The following is a 23,272-nucleotide window of genomic DNA, read 5'->3' on the forward strand; positions in this document are numbered from 1 at the left end:
AGCTGCCGCGAGGTCGATCGTCAGGCAGAAGTCACACCTGTCATCTTCTGAGACACTCAGCCTGATAACCCCACTTCCATGGACAAACTCTGGCTTCCTGCATTCCTGGCTGGTAATGTCACCCTTTCTCTCCCATTCAAAAGAGCACATTGGACTGCAAATGAGTGAGACGGACAGTATTTTGCTTTTAAAAAAAGTAAGGGTATCATTTGTGAGCTTTAGGTTATGAATGACTTTAATATTAGTTGTAGGTATACCTGGTCTCATGCTGCTTATCTTACTTATATGTCTATCTGATCACTACATATAGTACATCTTGGAATCAAGATCAAACCAGTGCCCCCCAGATTATTTTCATTCAAGCCCTGGCTCATCGTGGCTGCAAACAGTCCTTCTGATGGTTAAGGCCCCTCCTGATGCCCTGATCCCTTTGTCTCAGAATTCCAGGAAGGGGCGCCGGGATTGGGGAAGCAGGGACGGAAGGTCCTATGCTCGGGGCCCAGGTCCACCTGAATGTATATCTGCAACAACCATTTTAGAAACCACAGACTGGGCCACTGTCACAGACGGAGGAGGATGGTTTCTTATGTGGTTCATTTTGACGCATCCTGGACAGGGTCATAGTGGGGGTACATGGGTGCCCCAGGTTGGCTAATAGTTGGCTACCTCTTTAGAGTGACAGCAGTTAAATACTGGTTCACATACACTCAGAAGAGAAGTAGGAAGGAGAGCAGGAAAGGAAAAGGACACTGCAGTGGGAATTTGATGTCACTTTGTTCAGGGTGGTTCAGCTTTGGCATTAAAGTTCCAAACTCCTCTTAGCTAAACCAAAGTCCATGCACACTTAAAAATAATTCAGACGGTAAATTTTCTGTTATGTGTACCTTACCACAATTAAATTAAAAAAACATTTTTTTAAGCCCTGCTGTTACTTGTATCCATCCTTCTTAGAAGGCAGTCTATCAGCCATCCAGTATGACCTCCGTGTGCCCCCAAAGGGGTGCCACTGCCACCCATGTGAGTCCTGCTCATGCGGTTTCCTCCATTTCCTTCCATGGCTGGTGATGCTCAGCAGCTCTTGTAGGCTGAGCCCAGGCCACTGCCCTGCTTCCTCGCTTCCTGCTTTACCTCTGGGCTTAGGAAAGTCCTATCCAATGTCATGGAGCATTCCAGGATTGAATGCCTTCCCTTAGAATAAGCATTATGGACTGTAACCCACCAGGCTCCTCTGTCTGTGTGATTTTCCAGGTAAGAATACTGGAGTGAGCTGCTATTTCCTTCTCCAGGGATCTTCCCGATCAAGGGATTGAACCTGCATCTCCTGAGTCTCCTACATTGGCAGACAAATTCTTTACTGCTGAGTCACCTGGGAAGCCCAGAATAAGCATTTCTTGGGACTAAAGAAGGAAGAGGGCACAGTAGAAATTCATTCAATAACTGATTTCACTTTCTTAAAGAAGGTACTAAACTGATTTTTGGGCTTTCCCTCATAGCTCAGTTGGTAAAGAATCTGCCTGCTATGTGGGAGATCTGGGTTCGATCCCTGAATTGGGAAGATCCCCTGAAGAAGGGAAAGGCAACCCACTCCAGTATTCTGGCCTGAAGAATTAATTCCATGGACTGTATAGTCCATGGGGCCACAAAGAGTTGGACACAACTGAGTGACTTTCACTTTCAAACTGATTTTTAAAAGTTGGACCATGTGTCTGACAGAGATGGAGGGAATACCTGAAGTAAAAATTACTGTGTGCAAAGACCAGAAAGAGTATGGCATGCTTGATACTTGGAGAGGAGTTTGGTGTAGTTGGTTAGTTGGAAATAGAGTGATTAAAAAAAAAAAAAAAAGAATATTGCTCTATTCAACATAATCTTAAAATGTAAACTTTGTTGGCAAGAGTAGCAGAGTAGATTAGCAAGTTAGTACTTTCCCAGTGGGTGGTGAAATTGAGGGTGGTAAGATATGGGAGGAAGCAGGAGAAGAGAGAAAAGCAGGAAGGAAGAAGGGCAGAGGGCGTGGGGTAAATTCCAGAAGGACCACAAATCAGGCTGAGGCCACTGAAGACCGTGAACCTGGGAATAACCTCATTGAGGGTCAAGGGGAAAGGGAATCAGTGACCCAAATGAGGAAAATCTTCCAGGAGTTATGTATGGATGTGAGAGTTGGACCATAAAGAATGCTGAGTGCTGAAGAATTGATGTTTTCAAACTGTGGTGCCAGAGAAGACTCTTGAGAGTCCCTTGGACTGCAAGGAGATCAAACCTGTCAATCCTAAAGGATATCAACCCTGAATATTCATTGGAAGGACTGACATTGAAGCTGAAGCTCCAATACTTTGGCCATCTGATGCAAAGAGCCCACTTACTGGAAAAGAACGTGATGCTGAGAAAGATTGAGGGCAGGAGGAGAAGAGGGTGACAGGGGATGAGAGGGTTGGATGGCATCATCGACTCAAGAGTTTAAGCAAACTCTTGGAGGTAGTGAAGGACAGGGAAGCCCGGCGTGCTGCAGTCCATGCAGTCGCAAAGAGTCAGACAAGACTAAGCGACTGAACCACAGCAACAACAAATAAATCTTAGTCCACATAGTTGAGCAGTCACTCCCCTCAGCAAGACCTACAGCTTCCAAAATGGGTGCTGTTGAGTCTGGTGAGAGACTGGCGAGGTGGCATGGTCCAGCCTACTTGTGATGAAAGCAAAAGAAAGAAAACAACCACCCCTTTCTTCAGCTAAATGTTTTTAATAAGTCCTAGGTTATTTATCCATTGAAGAGTAAACTGTAAGTCACTTCACCCAGACGTTCACCTCAGAAGAGAGAGTTAAGAGATGACATATAAAAACAAAGTTATCCTAAACACAGCTGAGCCAGGTCTTGAAATGGTGTCCCTACATCTCATTATGTGCCTCATCTCTAAGTAACTGTAACAATTCAAAATTGCGTTTCTTGGCTAGAACGGCACACAGCAAATGCTCCCCAGAAATCCCATCAGTGGTCTGGTTCAAAAGAAGAACTTGTGATTTCTCTAACGGGGAGGAACAATGAAAGTGTTGCAGGGAAATGACAGAGCATCTTTATGTCTTATTCCTGTACGGTCTCTTGGTCTCTCCTGCTTCTGCCTTCCATCTTTTGTGCTTTGGGGTATTTTCTTTAATTGGTTACACTTCTGTCAATCAATACAAGGCTGAGGTGGTTTTTTTTTTTTTTTTTCTGCCAAAATCAAACCACATCTCCAATAGATGGAATGTCTTAATTTACCACTTATAAAGGAAAATTTTACAGTCCTTCCCAATGAATTTCATTTTGTGTCCTTCTCTCCCTGTCACCTTCTTGTTTTAATTATCCAACTGAGCCCCCATTCTCTTCCCTGGCTTTGACACAGAACCCCACAGTCGAAACCTGAGTGGATACGGCCCAGGTGCCTACCTTGCCCAGGCCTGGGGTGTCCTTCACCTTGTTGACGGCCCTCAGCAGGCAGGGCGGGGCCGGGGGTGGGGACGTCTGGAGAATCCCGCTGAAGCTGGTGGCAAAGAGAGGTGGTTCAGCAACAGAAGAAGTGGAAGGCCGATGTTTCTTCTTCTTAGATGAGAGATTTAACTTCTGGGCAGCTCTGGAGGGAAAAAGAAAAAAGACCATAAAGGAAAAAGTGTGGCACAATCAGACATGCTAGGGTCACTTTATGTCCTTTCCCTTAAGAAGCCCCTAGTTCTTACTGCAGTAAACAGTTCTCTCTCTTCCTCCGAGGGCCAGGTGGTAGCCCCTAATTGTGACCATGTTGTGCATGCCATGCTGTGCCACCGCTTCAGTCATGTCCGATGGTGTGACCCTATGGACTGCAGCCTGCCAGGGCCCTCTGTCCATGGAATTCTCCAGGGAACAATACTGGAATGGGTTGCCATTTCCTCTGCCAGGGGGAAATCTTCCTGACCCAAGGATCAAACCCACATCTCTTGCGTTTCCTGCACTGAAAAGCAGGTTCTTTGCCAGTAGCACCATGAGTGAACCCAGGGAGCTGCCCGATCCTTCACATGGCAGAGCAACACCATGACCTCACATGGTTCTGCAGCCTCCATCCACAAAGAACTGCTTATTATCCACGAACATTCAGCTTAAGCATGAATAAAGCTGGCCATCTTTGGGGATAAGCAGTACCAATTAGGTTAATCATTTCATAACTTCTGGTATAAACTCAAGTGTGAGAGACCTTATGAGTTTCTTAGAAACTCTAACACGTTGTAAAATCCAGACTGGTCTGAGGAAGAACCACGTGGTGACCATTCAAGGTATGCTATGGATGTGATTGTGGAAGAAAAACACAGACCCCAGTGCAGTGGGGAAATATAAATCAAGCTGCTAAAGAAACATAACACCTAATCAGAATTAGGAAGGGTCCTGAGACTAGGGGCAGCTCATGAGGAAAGCAGGCTTTTGTGCAGGGTGCTCTTTCACTACAAAATGCAATTCATGGGCAAGAGCAAGGGGTGACAGAGTCAGAACTCACAAAGGTGGCAGAGGATGCAAACGAAAAGGTGGGAGGGAGGGCGCTGCCGTCGTTAATAACATTTGTTGTTCTCATCACATCTTCCCTCATTAGAATGTCCTCCTGCTGCTGCTGCTAAGTCGCTTCAGTCGTGGCCGACTCTGTGCGACCCCAGAGATGGCAGCCCATTAGGCTCCCCTGTCCCTGGGATTCTCCAGGCAAGAACACTGGAGTGGGTTGCCATTTCCTTCTCCAATGCAGGAAAGTGAAAAGTGAAAGTGAAGTTGCTCAGTTGTGCCCGACTCTTAGCGACCCCATGGACTGCAGCCTACCAGGCTTCTCCGTCCATGGGATTTTCCAGGCAAGAGTATTGGAGTGGGGTGCCGTTGCCTTCTCCGTAGTGTCCTACAACATCTGAAATACGACAATCTTATCATAGAGGAGAGGGGAAAATAAGGCAAAGGCACAGACTATAACACACTTACTTCTAGATTCATTCTTGGTGTTCTCACACTATATTCTTGTTCTAAGAATTCCAGTTTCCTTACCAAAGGTGAAGAAACATTTTAGCTGCTGCTTAAAACAAATGGTATTTTGTTTTGATGTATTCTACACATCAAAACCTTATAATCCATCCTGTGTTTTTACCAACTGCATAACAAGTCACAAGCAAAGTAGCTCAAAAAGATTAAATCAGCATTGTTTCCACCCCTCCCCACTTCCCACCACTTTCCCTCTTCATGTATGAATCTTAAAGCTCTGGACTGGTTAATTTTAATTTTGTATCAGTAACTGGCATGCTTTTGACAAATCTCCTGAGCTACAAAATGGCCACTGCACAAATACAGCAAATAGAATTACCACTTCAAAGCTTAATTTTTTTCTTAGATGTGAAATTGAACATCTTTTTCACAAGAGTGATTTTCAGAGGACTGATGCATGAAGAATGACAGATTTTGATGGAATGATACCCTAACAGTCCCAAGGCCAAACTTAGGGACCTCTATAGTGAATCTATGTAAGATGATGAAAAATGAAGGGCACTAGAAGGACATTTCCACAGTGCTTTCTTTCCCCAATCAGCAAAAAAAAAAAAAAAAAAAAAAAACCACATAGGAGTAATTTTTTCTCATGCTTTCATTGCCACTCTTTCTGATACTGCCCCTCTAAAATTAAAGGTGAAGTGGGATTGTTCGGTGACCAGTCTGGCGCATCTCTTGGGAGTTTTCATTACTCTGTGGGATTTTCTCCTTGAACAAACAGTGACTCATCCAGAGGTGTGTGTGTGGACATCACGTTCTACTGACAGCAACCTCTCACTGCTTTCAAGTCAGGGTGCCCACAGACACAGGAGCGTTAGGAAGAAGGGCGAAGATGATGATCTGAACTGAATGGATCATGTGCTTATCCATTCACGTTAGGATTCTTTCAGATAGTGGTAAAAGGACCAAGGAATTGCTGTGGTTCACACTTCCCCACCAGTTGGGGGTTCCTAGTCCAAAAGTGGAGACAGAGAGGAGAAGGGAGTGACACTTTGAAAGGCAGCTCGGAAGAGACGCTTTTTGTCATTTCTCTTATCTGTACTACCCACACCCACTTACTCCCCCCACATAGACCCTGCAGAGGAGGAAAGAGAGGGTCCTTGAAATTAAAGTATATAAAGGGCATTCCCAAGGAGCCAAGGTTTCATTCCTCTGTCTCTCTCCTGATATTAATATAATGTTTGATATTTGATATTCATATAATATCAAAATTTTGCTCTATTACTAGATCAATCCCAAAAGTAGACAAACATGCTGCTATTTCTTCTGTCTTCAGAAATAAAACACAGGTCTTTCTCTTCATCCTTCTTACCCAGCCAGCTACCGTTCTGTTTTCTTGCTCATCTTTGCAGCAGAATTCATGGAAAGTGTTGTTTTCTCCAGTTCACCTCCTCCCATTGCCTATAAACTCTTCCCTACCAGGCATCCATCCCATATCTCCTCTGACACAGCTCTTTTCAAGGCCACAAATGACCTCATGATTGCTAAATGTCATGGTCCTCAGCCCCATTTTACTTGACCTATCAGAGGTCCTTCTGATACCCTACTCAGGCCAATATTTTGAATCTCAGCAAACTTTGTAAAGAAGATACTAACAGTACTCCCATTTAACAGACAAATAAATGAGTCTTAAAGAGTTAAATCCAAAGTCCTTTGAGTATCTGACTTTATTTGAACATCTAGCTTCTTCAGCCACTAGGTAGGTGATAGGTAAGTTACTTAAATTCTGATAATGTTTATATAAAGGGTCCAGCATAGCACCCGAGCGTATAGTTGGTACTTAGTAATATTATCATCATCATTATCATTATTACACATATTATCGAGCCTCATTTCTGCATAGGAAGACAGAACAAAAAAATTATTTATTTTATAGACGTTTATGAAATTAAATAAGAGTACAGGTAAAGGGTTTAGTATACAGGAAGTACTTAATAGATGGTACTTTGAAGGAATATAATAATAAACAGTGGAACTGAGACTGAATCTAGGTCTCTGTTCCCCATATTGCATCAGATCATCTCTGAACAGGTAGAAAAACAGGCAGCTGAAATGTAAGGGCATTTGTGGGATATAAGTAAAGGGGGCATCTTTCTAAAAATCGGAGTAACCCATTAGTGATGGGTCTGCTTCTTGAAATAGCTTTTATCATCCCAAGTGTCCAAGTAGTGGCTAGAAAGCCATTTACAGGGAATACCAGGGAGATGAAAGCAGGCACTGGGAACGTAGTATGATTTCCAAAATTTCTTCCGATGCAAAGACACTGAAATGATCCCTGAAATCTCTATTCCATTCAGGGAAGCCTCTGTTGGCTTCAATGCAGAAAAACTGTAATGCAGAAAATTATTTGAGAATACATAAAAACTACTTCCTTCTTAAAACATATATGAAATTTCAAGGGGGAAACTTTGCTCACATCACAGTTACAAAAAAATAATACAAAACCTAAAGCATATATATGAAATAAGAAGTATGCTAGAGCTTAGAAATCACAGTTTAGAGCCATATATTGCATAAGAACATTTTATTTTCATTTCGACATCATCCTAACCAGCTATTTGATCTCTATTTTATATGTTTCAATTTCTTGGAAGCCAGCAGCTTCTGCTGTTTTTACAGAGCACTTCAATGACACACAGATGGGCCAAGTTTAAGAGACAGAAATCGTTCATATACACTTGTATTATTCAGTGGCATAAAGGAGCAGCAGTCATGAAAGAATTGAAAAGGTAAAGACATTTTGGCTAGCAATTATTTTGTGTAATTAATGCCTCACAGGTTCTTTTTTTTTTTTTTTTAAGGGACAGGAACAGACGAGTATGTCGTTTGATAAGATTTTAAACAACAAAAAGTTAACCTAAAAACTGTGAGAAGTAATATTTACTTGACTCATTCTTGGCATGGACTGTATCACATATTTCCTACAGCTATTCAGCCCTGCACACATCTTTAACTATCCCTGGGCTTCACTTAATTCTCTGAACCTTATTTCAATTAAAAAAAAAAGTGGCCTCTCCAGCAGGATGAAATTAATATTCACTGAACAGCTATAAAGAAAGTGACGCCACACCAAGCATTATCAGTCTGAGGAGAGGAGCAATAATGTGAACTTGGCAAGAATTTAAACCTAGCGAGCTCAGTGCTTCCCTCTGGGCTCTACCCTTTCTCTCCATCCTTACTCGTCTCACACAGGGGACAATTATCCTAACACATCAGTGTGATGCCATCCGAATTCAGGAATCAGTTTAGAATTGAGATGACCTTCAAAGGGGATGGTTCCTTGTTCCCCCTGGCCAGATCTACCCAGATCAAAAAGAAAGAGGTAAATAATTATCTAGTTAATTTAATTGGTTTAGGTGGGGGAGAGCTTTAGATTATACAGATCAGAGGTGGGAACTTATAGGGTACCTTTTTCTTTTTTTGCATTTATGTGATAGACTATTTGACCTTGGATTTTCAGAATTATGGAGTGTTTAAATGGCAAGCCCTTCATTCTAAACGCATCCCATGAGAATTAAGTTGGGGTCTACCCCGCTTAGTGTCTAGAGTTTACTAAAATATTGCCCTAACAATATTGTAAGAATCGTTAGCTTCGTGAAGAATAGAACTCTCCTTAGAGAATATCAAGCAGGAATATCAGGTAGTACAGTTGTTTTTCTAAGGATTCTTCATCCTTTAAAAAATTCTAAGTACCGTGTTTGCTAACAATACTCAGAGCATTTCATCCTGTCTGAAGGGGGTGTTCAACTGTGAGATGATCATATAGGTGGGTGACAGCTTCATGAAAATTAAGAGGTCATTCAAACTGGGTTCAAATAAATTGAACCCAAGCAATTGACTGGTGAGACATCATCTGAAAAACTGCTCAAGAGGAGGGCAGGGTGAGGCCCTTAGAACTGCCCCATCTGTTGCCCAGAGAGGGTCCTGACCCAGGAGGGAGATGAGAGTGGTAAAATCGCCAGCGTCAGCAGGTAAAAAGACAATCCACGTGGCAATTTAAAGTGAAATGGCCAGGGCTGTCATAGGCTCCGATGGCTTATGCGCCATTATAAAATATTTCAATGCTCTGAGGATTAAGACTGTCTGGTAAATGAGCAATGACATGACAGATCACAGCAGCTCCCAGGAAATCCATGGGGTCAGAGACACAGGGGTAGAAGAAAATAGAACAGATTATAAATAGGAAGGGTGTGTGACAAGAACCAGTGGTCTGAGGCAAAGCCCTCTGGAAATAGTTAAGATATCCATCTACGTGTTAAAAAAAAAATCAGTTAGCCTTCATTTTGAAATAATGCCTATTTAAAAGTATTCCGGCACTGCCATTTCTCATTCTGGAAATTCTCCAAACAGGGAATAAAAAGCGTCCTCCTTCACCTTTCCATTTTCTAATTGGCTGTCACTGAGGTCATTTCCATGCCTCCGGAGACCAAAAAGCATATGGGTCTTGGGGTTTTTCAGATTTTTATGTAAATGATCCATTTCATTAGTGTAGGAAGATAATTCATGACATGACTTCAAATAAAATGTTTACTGCTAGGAGGCAAAACATGGCTGACGGTTAACCTCAAACGATATTGTATTAAGACACGGCAGCCAGACACTATTATAATTTGCAAATAGATTGATTTTTGCAACTTGCTGCACAGCATTACCCCAGAGTGATAATCTCTATGAATTTACCCCTATTCTTCTCTTAAAACTTTACCCATTCAAGGTTTCTACAAGTTGCCCTTATCAACTCCTTAAGGCTTCAGCAATTAAGAGGCAATTGAGAGCCTATGTCTTAACACTTAATGAGACGCTGCTGTGCAGCGTGGTCTTTCCTTCTGGATGCCATTAGTATTGACTTTATCACTGCATTATTACTGACGTAATAATAGCAGAAATAAAGTATACAATAAATGTAATACACTTGAATCATCCCAAAATAATCTCCATGACCCCCGGTCCATGGAAAAATTGTCTGCCATGAAACCAGTTTCTGATGCCAAAAGGGTTGGGGACCACTGGTGTGTACCCAACTCAGGGCTTCTTAATTGATCCAGCCTTTGGAATTAAAGGAACATATGCAAAGTCCCAAGACTATGTATCTGAAGTTCTAGAAATGCTTAGACCTTGGAATGTTTCACTCTTTCTAAAGCCTTTTTCACATACTGTCACATCCATCACACTCAGTCCTGTGAGACAAGCAGAGAAGGTGTTTGTACCACAAAGTACAGACATAAAAAGCCAGGGAGGCACAGAAGTTACCTGATTTTATCTACACTCATAGGACTAGTGATTCTTACAACTGAGACGAGGATTTGCATTTTCTGCTTTAGACTTAGGGTCAGTCTACCACTTCATGCTGTTTTGCAATGTGATAAATAGAAGCACTTATTTTACTTCATTTGGGCCATATAAAACCAAATGATAATTATGTGCCTAATAATGAAGACAGAAAAAAAAAGCAGTTACATAGTTTTGTATGTAACTCAAATCAAATCATATATAAGCATTTACCAATTACTGATCTAGTTGCTTAGCAACATACCTTCTCATCACAGGGGGGAAAATGTCTCAGCTGAGTGAGTCAGGTCATGCCCAGAATTAGGATATGAAAGGCAAATTTTATGAAAATGGTTTCTCAACTCCTGCAATCCCAACCCAGAGGGAGTCCTTGCACGACAGTAACAACACCACAACAACCACCACCACACACCATTCTTCCATGCCCTTCTCCACTGCCTCATACCTCTCCTTCTACAGACACAAAAAGAATGCTGGAAGCTGCTTAGAATGCATCTCAGTGCTCTGGAAACTGAATCAATCAATCAATGACAACTATATACTAAAGAACTATGCTTCCCTGGTAGCTCAGTCAATAAAGAATCTGCCTTCAGGGCAGGAGACCCGAGTTCGATCCCTGGGTCAGGAAGATCCCCTGGAGAAGGCAACCCACTCCATTTTCCTTGCCTGGAAAATCCCATGGACAGAGGAGCCTGGTGGGCTGCAGTCCACAGGGTTGCAGAGTCAGGCACGACTGAGTGACTAACAATTTCACTTTCAAAGAAGTATGCAATTAATAGGCTATGCATGTCAGTCAAGTCATCGCTGAGTCACCCCACAGGTGCTCTGTGTTCAAGAGTCTACTCCTAAGCTGTGGCTATGAGAGGAATCCACACCACCCACTATTACTGAGAACTTCCACTGGCTCCCTAGAAGCTCGGAGGAGGTAGAAGCCTTCCTTACCTGAACTGCACATCATTCACTCATGCCTAGAGGTACAAAACAGGGAAAAAGCAAAATTTGAAAACCCTTCTGTTGGTGAATACTGCTAATCCATTCCTGTCTGGATTTTTTTATGGTCAAAGTGAGAATAATAGAGGTGAATGAAAATACAACTAAAGGCAAAAACAATGGGATGAAAAGAAGCCCTTTCATAGGCTAACTTTTCTTTTACGAAAGCTATTCAAAGTAAAAATCTCCTTTGCTGGAAGCCAGGTACCTAAGAAAGTGTTTGCTGAGCCAAGATCCTTATGTGAAAATAGAAATGTTTCCATATGCTCAAATAAAGCAGGAAATGTTTAATAATAAAAGAATTAGCCATTGACATGGAAGGCTAAGGGCTTCCCTGATGGCTCAGATGGTAAAATGATCCACCTACAATGCAGAAGACTTGGGTTAGATCCCTGGGTTGGGAAGATACTCTGTAGAAAGGAACGGCAACCCACTCCAGTATTTTTGCCTGGAGAATTCCATGAACAGAGGAGCCTGACAGGCTACAGTCCATGAGGTTGCAACGAGTCGGACATGGCTGAACAACCAAGCACGCACTCATGGAAGGCTAAACAGGAGTACAAAGCATGAATCTGTTATTTCCTGGCTGAGGAAATGTGGACTGTAGGAACACAGATACACACTGTGGCAGTGGCAGAATTTACATCCTGCTGAGACCCTTTGCCTCCATATTTCTGATGCTCCGTGTTCTCAGGGCTCAGGTAAGCTTCCTTGGTGTCCACAGGGATTTGGAGCATTTTAAGAAAGACTCTTCCACTCGTCTTGCTGGGAGTTAAGCCCTTTCAGCTCATTATACAGCAGCTGCTGCTTGTTCTGTGTGGGCCCCCAAGCTCCGCTTGCCTCAGGCGCCTGGCAGCGGGATACCAGGCATGGCGGCCGATCTTGGCAGCTTCCTTAATATTTCATGTGACGGGGCTTTGAGGGAGCGCCTTCACTAAAAGCCGAGATGCCATCTTCGGGAGGCTAGGTTCCAGGGCCCGAAAGAAAGCTGGGAACCTCTGCTCTAATGAACTTAATCTCATCTGGAACTTGACAGTTGGTGCCATACTCTTTCGGCAGCTTGGGGACATGTGGGCTTTCTTATTACACTTTTCTATTCCTGGGTGTCCAGCAAACCCAGTTGGTTAGACCAGAACACTGCTGAGACAACCAGCTCCAGGTCAAACCTAGAGGAAAACGCATTAGAAAGAGGGAATTTCTGTGTCCAAGACTCAGTGACCTCAGAAAGATGCAACTCGCTTCAGGCCTCATGAATCTTTCACATTTTGAGAGGGCTCCCCACTCTTTCAAGGACACTGGAAGACTGAATAAACCAAAAATGGTCCTAAACTGATGTGTAATATGAAGATCTACAGCAGTGGTCCCCAACCTTTTTGGCACCAGGGACCAGTTTCATGGAAGACAATTTTTCCACAGATCGGGGGGCCAGAGGATAGTTTTGGAATGATTCAAACACGTTACACTTACTTGCACTTCATTTCTATTATTACTACATCAGCTCCACTTCAGATCTTCAGGCATTAGATCCTGGAGGTCTAAAGAACATACTGCCAATTTGTAGGCTGCCTTTGATACCACGTGGAAGAGGAAATGGCCACCCATTTCAGTACACGTGCCTAGAGAATTTTCCATGGACAGAGGAGCCTGGCGGGCTATAGTCCATGGGGTTGCAAAGAGGTGGACACAACTTAGCAACATGTATGACATGTATGAGCATGTATGACATACATATCAGTTTGTGACTCCACAGCTGTTAGCTTCTTTATTTCACTGCTTCACTCCATGCAGATGCACAAAGCTACATTTTCTTCTCACCTGCTGACCTGACTCAGTAGACTCCAACCGGCCAGGGCACATACCTAAGAACTTTACCAGGGATGGAAAAAGTCTAACGGGCACAGAAGTCTGGAGGTGCGCCTCCAGGATCCTCTGCTCCAAAGATGTTCACTACAGATGTCCTGGACGAGGCCACGTGAGGGGACAGCACAAGGCAAGCCCACTGCCCCATCCAGGGGGGACACAGCCTTGCCCGCTCTCTGACCAGTGACAGTAGCCACGTACCTGGGTTTGAGGACGCAGCCCCAGCTGCACTCCAAATCTCCCTGCTCCTGCTCTACAGCCTGTGCCAAGCCTAGGTCTTGGTCTTCTCAGACTCCTAACCTGGCTTCCTGATCTGCATCTTGCCTTCTGCTTGCCAACTTGGCTTCAGCTTAGAAACCTTCTGCTTCGGCAGATCTTTAGGTCCCCGGCCTGATCTGCCCAACCAAGCCTCCTCATTAGTACCTAGGAAACCAGCTAGTTTCTAGCCTCCTCCAAAGAGTCAGGCCTTTGCAAACCGGGCTCAGCAAATAAAAGAACTATAAACACTGAGGCCATCGGACCCTAGTCAGTACAACTGTAGTTGAAAAATCCATCCCAAACTAGGTATATACGATTGTAGTTAATTGCCAGTATTGCTATCTTTCACAAACATGAATAATTGAGGACTAGCTGGTCTTCTTGATTGGAACTGATAAACATGTATCTACAACTAGCTATTTCAGCTGCTTATAAATATAGACAGAGAAAAAGACAATCATAGGCTAATTAAAGCCTATTCCTTAGGAATGCCTGTGTTTGATTTTTCTGCAGAGAAACAATTGTCCATAATATATGTATGGATATTGACTACATTGCAAGAAATAGCTAAAATTAAGGTTCCTTCAAGGAATAAGCATATTCCAGATAATTTGATTTCAAGACTAATGAATCTAATGTTCTTTTCATTACATCATGCAGCCTTTTAGATGCTAACTCCAGTAGTTTCTAGTTAAATCATTTATATATATGCTAATGCAATGTTCAAAGGAAGAAACCACATGATCTACCATAAACAGAGAGCCCATTTAAAAGTCAAGAGTGACCACTAATTCCCTAGTTTCCCTTAATATTTATCTTACTTAGCTGTTTGGTAGAAAATTATCTTAAAAAGCATAAGAAACTGAAAAGCAGTTGTTGTTCATTTAATGTCTTTATTTTAAAAGAAACAGTGCTTTATCCTCACTTTCCCCATATTTTGATCATGTGAAATTAAAAACTGACATGAAATTACATACTTCAGATATAATTTGCTGCCTGAAGCAGCAAGCTGCTATCAAGGTGTGATAGCTAGAAATGGACAGCAATTGCAGAGAAAACAAAGCCTTTAATCTGTAACTCTTTGCTCAATACCTGTAGCTCTCTCACAGCAAAGATAATTAATTGTCAATGCTGGGTGACACACTCTGTGGTTTGGGGGCTTCTTGGTTAATTAAACGTGAATATATGCTAGTTTTGTTTGCTAATGGAAGTAATTTCTTTTTTCCCCTTTAATATCAATGTTTCTTTTTATTTAACAAATTATTTGGTATAGTTGAAATCTGAGGAAATCATTAAGTAAGTTATTTCAAAGAAAAACAATTTGCTAGGGGTCTCTGCATTTAAAAAAAAGTAGGAACCACACACAGCAGTGGTTCAGAATGCCTGCCCTCCACCTCTGTTGCAAGGTCAGGCAACCCCAGATTCGGGGCAATCTTTTAGACTGCTGATACTTCAGCAGCCCCACTTGAGGGAGAGAGGTAGAAGGAAACTCACATCCCTTCCTCTCGTATTTATTCTACTGCCAGGTCACTTGGAAGGGAGTCTATGCAGATTGTTGAAAAACATGGCAAAATCACGTTGCAGATATACAGTACCATGTGTAAAATAGGCAGTTAGCGGGAAGCTGCTGTATAGCACAGGGAGCTCAGCTTGGTGCTCTGTGATGACCGGGAGGGGTGGGAGAAAGGTCCAAGAGGGAAGAGACACATGTATACACACGACTGATTCATGATGTTGTACAGCAGAAACTAACACAGCATTGTAAAGCAATTATACTCCAATTAAAAAATATATGGGTGAACTCATCGTAGGCATGTTCAAAGGCTCCAAAGCAGAGGAAAGGAGGCAGCTTTTGTTTTCAATGAAGTTAAGAAGCCATCTCCATGGAGCAGACAGCATAGAGGAGAGATTACTCCAGAGCAAAATAACTTGTGAAAGGAGGAAGAATCTATAATAATCATGGCCAATTAGGACTACAGGGGTTGGCAGAAAGGAAGGAAATTCTCACACATGATACAACATGGATGAACCTTAAGGACATTATGCTTAGTCAAATAAGTCAGGCACAAAAAGACAAATACTGCATGATTCTTCTTGTATGTGGTACCTAGAGTAGTCAAAACCAGAGAGACAAAAAGCAGCATTGTGGTTACCAGGGACTAAGGGAGGCAGGGAATGAGGAGTTACTGTTTCATGGGGATGGAGTTTCAGCCTGATAAGATGAAGAGGTCTGGAGATGGGTGGTGGAGATGCTGCACAACATGAGTTGACTTACTACTACTGAACTGTACACTTAAAAATCGTTAGGATGGGTAAGTGTTGGTTGCTCAGTCGTGTCCGACTCTTTGCAACCCCATGGACTCTAGCCCACAAGCTCCTCTGTCCATAGACTTCTCCAGGCAAGAGCACTGGAGTGGGTTGCCATTCCCTTCTTCAAGGATGGGTAAAGCTATGTATATTTTACCACAGTAAAATTTTAGTTTGTGGTTTGTTTCCAGGTTTCAGCATCAGAAAATGACAACAACAAACTATGGTTTGTTCTTTTTGTGACTTTGCATCAAGGCTGCTAACAAAGACCTGTGCTTTACTTTTTGTTGCATGTTCTTGCTGATTTGATGAGTCTACATGAGCAAGGCAGGGAAACAGGAGGTAGGCCTGGGTGCCTGTCTCCACTGCCAGGACATGGACTTGACCACCAAGGATGGATGCTCTCCACCCCTCCCTTTGCACACTGCATCTGGGGTTGTTGAAATCTGGACATGTACATGTGTGTGCATGTTGTGTGTGTGTGTGTGTGTAGCATGAGTATGGAGGGAGGAGGCAGGGAGAATAATAAAGAAATTAAATAATATAGAATAATAAACAAGATAATGCAGTGGATTCCTCCCAAGTAATTCACATCTCTCTCAGCTCAAGTCTTTATTGGGACTTCCCTGGTGGTCCAGTGGTTAAAAATCTGCCTGCCAGTGCAGCGAACACGAGTTTGATCCCTGGTCCAGCGAGATCCTACATGCCACACGGCAACTGAGCCCAGGAGCCACAGTTACTGAAGCCTGCACGCCCTAGAGCCTGTGCTCCACAACGAGAGAAGCCACCACAGTGAGAAACCCATGCACTGCAACTAGAGCGCAGCCTCCACTCACTGTAACTGGAAAAACCTGCATGCAGCAACAAAGACCCAGAGCAGCCCAAAAGTCAGTTAATTAAAAAATAGTCTTAATTACATTCTTGTTACTTTTTTGTCTTATAGTTAAAAAGTGTTTTTGAGAACAATGATCAAACAATTAATAATTAAACTGGTATAAAGAAAAAACTATTTTGAAATAAATTACAGGCAATGGAGAAATTTGTCAAAATACAACGAGGATTTAGTTCAAATTTCCTGGTTAACTCCATAAAGAAACTTGAGCCATGTTAAACTGCACATTTTACTATTGTTTACTTTAGTGGGCCTATTATTTTTTAGGCAGGTGAAATCTAAAATGGGTAAATTAAATTTTATATGCTGTAGTTACTCTTAGGTATTAGAATCCTAAGTTCAATGATCACCATTTTTGCAGAATTTGGAACACCCATATAGGTTTCAAATACTATCTCAATTTACTTACACATCATTAATTATAACTATAGTTTCCTGACACTCAATCCTTGGCTAAGAATAAAATTCCTAGCTCTGATATTATTATAAAGACAATAATTACATTGGACTTCGCAGATGGCTCAGCAGTAAAGAATTTACTGCAGGAGACCCAGGTTTGATCCCTGGGTCGGGAAGATCCCCTGGAAGACGAAATAGCAACCTACTCCAGTATTCTAGCCTGGGAAATCCCACGGACAGAGGAGCCTGGTGGGCTACAGTCCACGGGGTAGCAGAGTCAGACACAACTGAGCAACTGAGCACAATGTTTATATACTGATAGAGCACCTAGGGACAGATGATGTGATCCTGTTCTCTAGCCCCAGATGCCATCCAGCTGTGTCTGCGAACAAAGTCACATGCGATTGGACAGAATGTAATGCATATTATATAACCAATCAATCACCTTCCCCTCCTGTGAATTCTTGCATTTACACAATATACTTCTACAAATTGCTTGCAGTTTAAGTTTTTACAAATTGAATCTTATTTCACATTGATCTCCATTAAAATTTCAGAGCTACTTTATCTTTACAAATGATACTCAATTGAAAGTGGCCGGAAACTCTTTAAATTTCTATGCTTTCCCTCTACTCTGTCAAACAAATCACTAGCAACCAATGCAAAGAGCCATTCAGTGCTGTATTCAAAGGTGCACAAAAGTGACTCCTAATGCATGATTAATTGCCAATAAATGGCTGAGAAATATTTAAGAGTCTCTTAATTTTTATACTTGCCTTTGACTCCATAGACAGAAACCACTTATTTTCAAGATACATAGTTTATGTTTAGAGCTTCATTTATAGTATTTGGATACAAAAACTACTTGGCTTAGTTTTTCAGATTGGAGAATCTTCAGCATGAAGTTGGCAACTGAAGTTGTGTGAATGGATGTGAGATGGCCCAGGGAGGTGCAGAGAAGAATGAGAACTGAAAGTGGCTCATAACAGAACCATCGGAAATCTCAGCATTTAACGAGTGGATGCAATAGGAGGTATCAAAGGAGCCTGAAAAAAAGCAGCCAGAGAGATGAGGGGAAAGATGGAACAAGACGTCGATAATGTTAATGTTACTAAGAGACCAAAAAAGACAGAGTGAAAAGTGTCCACTGGATTAGAATTAATAAATTCATCATCAACTTTGACCAGAATCAGAGGAGAGGTGGAGTACATTCCAACAGATTGAGAAATAAATGGGGGCTAAAAAGAAATAAATATAAGGAGGTCTACACCATTGTTTTAAGAAACTATAGAAGGAAAAATAATAAAAAATTATATTTTTAGGCTTCACCTAAATGCCTTGAGCTGAATTATGATGCTATGCATAGCTTTGTTTTTATAGAGGCTAACATAAAAGCATCCTTAAACATTTCTATAGCTTGTAAAAAGTAAATGGCTTTCATCTTATTATCTATACACTTATTATTCATGTTATTTTACAAATACTTATTGAATACTTGCTATTTACAGGGAACTATGCTATTACCCACTGTTCCCTACATTAAAATTCCCTAAAAAATCTCCAAGGAAGACTAGGAGTCTCCAGACAAACTCTGTATCACTTTATTGGGTAAAAATAATAACTCAATATGAAAAACACAGGCTTTGGAGTCAGAGTGTGTGTGCACTCAGTTACTCAGTTCGACTCTTTGTGACCCCACAGGTTATAGCCCACCAGGCTCCTCTGTCCATGGGATTTTCCTTACAAGAACACTGGAGTGGCTTGCCATTTCCTCTATCGGGGATTCCCAACCCTGGGATCAAACCCAAGTCTCCTGCATCTCCTGCAATGGTAGGCAGATTCTTTACCAGTGAGCCACCTGGGAAGCCTTGGAGTCAGAGAGTCCTGGTCAAATCCTGGCTTTGCCATTCTTGGGTCTGTATAAAGATAATAATGCCCACCGAGAAGGTCTGTGTGAAGATAAATGGCAAGATGGGTGAACAGTGGCCATTAGGATGGTCTGCAGCCAGTGAGCTCAATGTGTGCTTTGTTCCCTTCTGCATTTTTTCATTCTCCTTCTGATTCATTTACCTTGAAAGTGAAAGTTAGTCACTCAGTTGTGTCTGACTCTCTGTGACCCCATGGACTCTAGCCCACCAGCCTCCTCTGTTCATGGGATTTCCCAGGTAAGAATACTGGAGTGTGTTGCCATTTCCTTCTCCAGAGGATCTTCCCCACCCAGAGATTGAACCTGGGTCTCCCGCATTGCCGGCAAACTCTTTACGAACTTAGCCAAAGTCTAGTTAATGTCCAATAGCAATAATCAAATTGGTCCAGGAACTGGTATCTTTCTCTCACACACTTCTCTCTCTCTCTATATATATATATACACACACACATACACACACACACACAATATGTATACATGTGTATGGATCTAATTTATTTTATAAATACATAATTTTGTAAGTCACTTAAAATCACTTAGGGTATAAATTCTTAGTGTTATATATGACTATTCTGCTATTTATTGATCTTCTAGGTGATTTTTCACACATTTTTATCAAGGCTGCTAAAAGGAACTCCTACCTAATGCACTATGTAACAATATTGCATTGATCAATTCTTGTAGTTCTTTTAAAGTTAGTTAGGTGGGCCAAAACTGGTAAGGTGCTATCTGTGATTTTAGATTATTAGATGATCAATGCTCTGTTAAATCTGGGACTTCCCTGGTATCTCAGTAGGTAAAGAATCTGCCTGCAAAGCAGGAGACCCACGTTTGATCCCTGGGTTGGGATCTAGAATAGAACATTCCAGCCTCTTCCATGCCTATGATTTCAGCAGGGCTCAAGGAGTCTCTGGGTGGAGAGAAGAGCCCTGTAAATGAAGCCGTGTGATTCAATACATGCTCCAGCAAACAATGATTTACCATTAAGTACTCCAGTGTTTCAGAGTTCCCTCAAGAGGCAGAAAGGAGAAACAGCCCAGAGTTTACAGATTGTGGAGCCAAGTGCTCTGGGTTCAGATTTTCTGTCTGACACGCACAGCTCTGTGACCTTTGTTGAGTTCCTTACCCTTTCCATGCCACAGTTTCCTCAGCTGCAAAACAGGATGGCCACTGTGTGGGGTTGTCGTGAGATTTAAACGAACAGATGTCTTAGAACAGTTCCTGATACATAGTACATAACCAGTAAATGTTTGTTTGCTACAATTATTGTTATAATAAAATATTAATATGAAACCTATATCCTAAATGTTTCTTTTCAGAGATTCTTTCCCATAAGCTTCTTAAAATATAATCATAAGAAGAAAGGTAAAAGAGATGACTTTCCTTTAAGCCCTGTTAAGCCATTCTGGGTCAACTCTGAACACGGCTCACAGGGCTTATTGCAACTGACTCTATGATATTGAATCTGATGTGTTCAAGTCCTGGGCATCGTGAATGAGAATTCTGGTTGTGCTGTTGGTGGGGGTGGGGTGGGTAGTGGAGGTGGTATTTATAGCAAAGAAAGGTCAGCAAAGATCAGAAAATGTCAGTAAATAAATTGGGGTCTTCTACAACCTTAAATCAGATGTCAGGGAAGTCTCTGCTGATGCAGTTGCTTCGGCCTGAAAACCACCAGTTGAAACTAGATTCTTACATCAACCATGTGTCTGCAGCTTTTATGTGCTGGAGGCAATTATTTGGTAGTTGCTCCTCTGACAAGGAGTCCTCATTCCAGAATGACTGTGTAGGATAACCAGTTTTCATCCTCACTCATCAGGCAGTGTCCCGGAGCACTTAGAAAAATCAATACATACGCAAAATCAAAATGCTCTTAAGCAAACTAACACGGTTGTTTAAACTGGCCCACGAGTTAAATTGGGTGTAGACAGTATCATTTTCCTTCATGTACAGGAAATGAGTTGTCTCTGCTGCACAGAGACTGATAGAACCTGACTGCTATGCTTTCACACCTGCCAGGCACCTGCCTGTGTGGTCCCTGGTCACGATGAGGAACAGACCAAAAGTGTGACTTGCCGGTACTGCTTCTTAAAACTGACCGTGACTGTGTCTTCCTTCCAATACTAAACGTTCCATAACGTCAGGAGTCATATCTGTCTTTCCTGCGAGTGCGTTCTCAGCATTGCCTCAACATAGTGAGCACTTCATAGACATGGATGGACAGATGGATGAATGGATGGAGTCGGCCCCAGATCAAGGACATGGGTTTCCCTGGTAGCTCAGCTGGTAAAAAAAAAAAAAAAAAGAATGCAGGAGACCCCAGTTCAATTCTTGGGTCGGGAAGATCTGCTAGAGAAGGGATAGGCTACCTACTCCAGTATTCTTGGGCTTCCCTGGTGGCTCAGTTGGTAAGAATTCACCTGCCATGCAGGACACCTGGATTCAATCCCTGGGTTGGGAAGATTCCCTGGAGAAGGGAATGGCTGCCCACTCCAGTATTCTGGCCTGGAGAATTCCAAGGACTGTATACTCCATGGGGTTGCAAAGAGTCAGACATAACTGAGTGACTTGCACTTATCAATGACACTGAAGAAGAAAGTCTGGCTGCCTGTCTTTCTAATAGAAACAACCCTATGGTCCTCACATGCTTCCCAATAGAAGACTTTGGAAACATCTGTTGAGCTGGAGGCAATTTACATTTAAGGGTTCCTCTAGCCCAGAGGTTCTTCAGAAATTAAATTTCTAAATATAAACCAAGCCTGTCCATTTATATTAACAGGTTCTTCATCATCTGTGGGAAAGGTGGTTATTTTATTTTTAGGAGAACTAAAATAAGATTCCATCTAAATCTTTTTAAAGAGTTTGGCACAATCTAACCCAAGAATTCCCAGATTCACCAGTATCTTTGTCAGTCTGACTCTATACCCACAGCCTCACTCATTGTGCTGTGTTCCCTAAGGAAAGGCATATGATCAGAGCTGGTGCTTATTATCTCCTGCTCCCATGTAAGTTTCATGCAAGGCTTTTGTTTACTTCATTTCTCACCAAGAATGGTGCCTGGTACATCCACAGGTACTCAAGTACTCAATAAACACTAGTAGAATGCAGAAATGAATAAAAACTCTTTGGGAGGGGTTGTTTTTACATTTTGCTATCTCCTTAAATGATGGTAATCCATAAAACACTTTGTGTTATGGGATTTTGTTGGCTATTATGTTCATAAAACTAATATAATTATTGTGCTCATTATTAGTCTGTGCCCAGCATTTGCTGTAGCAAGCCTTTGGGGGAGGGATGTTTTTGAAGTTGCCTGTTGAAGCAAATATCCGCACTGGGTTCTCCATGGTTAAAAGTCGTAGACTTCTGTTTCAGAAGGTTCATTCCAAAAGTCATTTGATGATTCTTTTTTCCATTTCTGACCTTTAGAAAAGAAACCATTTGCTCCCAGACCAGCCAGGGAGGGCTCTTCCTCTTTCCTCCAGAGGGGGCTCAAAGCCCACATTTCCTTGACTTATCCTTGGGGTAGTTCTGATGAGAGATGTCTTTAGATACTGTGCACATTTATCGTTAATTAACTGATGAATCTTTGATTTTTTTTTAGAAAAATAGATATTTGTCACAATCATATTTTCAAGGTAATTAAATCAATAATGTTCTTATACTTGAACAATATGTTCTTATTAGGCTGTCAACAAATGACAATTCAACAATTCAATTTTAATCCTGCTCTACATTTCCCCAGAATAAAAATATGGCTAAGTCAAACAACTTTCCCCACTTATTGGATGCTCAAAACTTCTTAAATAAAGCAACTGTGACTATATAAGTGCGTTAATACAGCAAATTCTCTATCAGGACACAGTCATCCATTTTACTAGGAAATAGTTTTCCATCTTCTGAATTTTAATAACTCCCTTTCATTTTATTTTAAAAATAATTTCCCATTATATATTCTTTACATCCACGTCTTATGCCCTTACAAAGCTGTAAGCTCCTGGAGGGTACAGCCAGTATCTTATCCCAATACTTAGTCTCCATGTGGCAAGGGCATTAGGAACATTTGTAGATGAAAGAATGAATGCACATGTGGACCCAAAAGTGAGTATGTGAGAGTGTGATGCTTCTCACTAACTCTGCTCCCAGACACCTGGCACAGTTTCCTTATCCAAAACGCCATTCTTCAAAGAGTCAAAAGCCAACAGAACACCTGATCCCTAAGGGCTCTCCCTAGGCAAAAATGCTTCTGTAACCACTCTGACAGAGAAGGTAATGGCACCCCACTCCAGTACTCTTGCCTGGAAAATCCCATGGATGGAGGAGCCTGGTAGGCTGCAGT

General features: G+C 42.0%; 1 protein-coding gene across 2 annotated transcripts in view; it reads right to left on the minus strand.

The window, feature by feature from the left end:
* The window catches only part of KIF26B (kinesin family member 26B), a 517,976-nt gene that overhangs the window by 152,914 nt on the left and 341,790 nt on the right, over window positions 1-23,272 (minus strand). For both annotated transcript variants that reach the window (XM_070768089.1, XM_070768090.1), the window contains one exon: window positions 3,422-3,605. In XM_070768089.1, the coding sequence (XP_070624190.1) occupies window positions 3,422-3,605 (184 nt within the window). The remainder of the gene's footprint in view (window positions 1-3,421; window positions 3,606-23,272) is intronic.

This window comes from Bos indicus, chromosome 16, assembly GCF_029378745.1.
Source record: "Bos indicus isolate NIAB-ARS_2022 breed Sahiwal x Tharparkar chromosome 16, NIAB-ARS_B.indTharparkar_mat_pri_1.0, whole genome shotgun sequence".
Lineage (NCBI taxonomy): Eukaryota > Metazoa > Chordata > Mammalia > Artiodactyla > Bovidae > Bos > Bos indicus.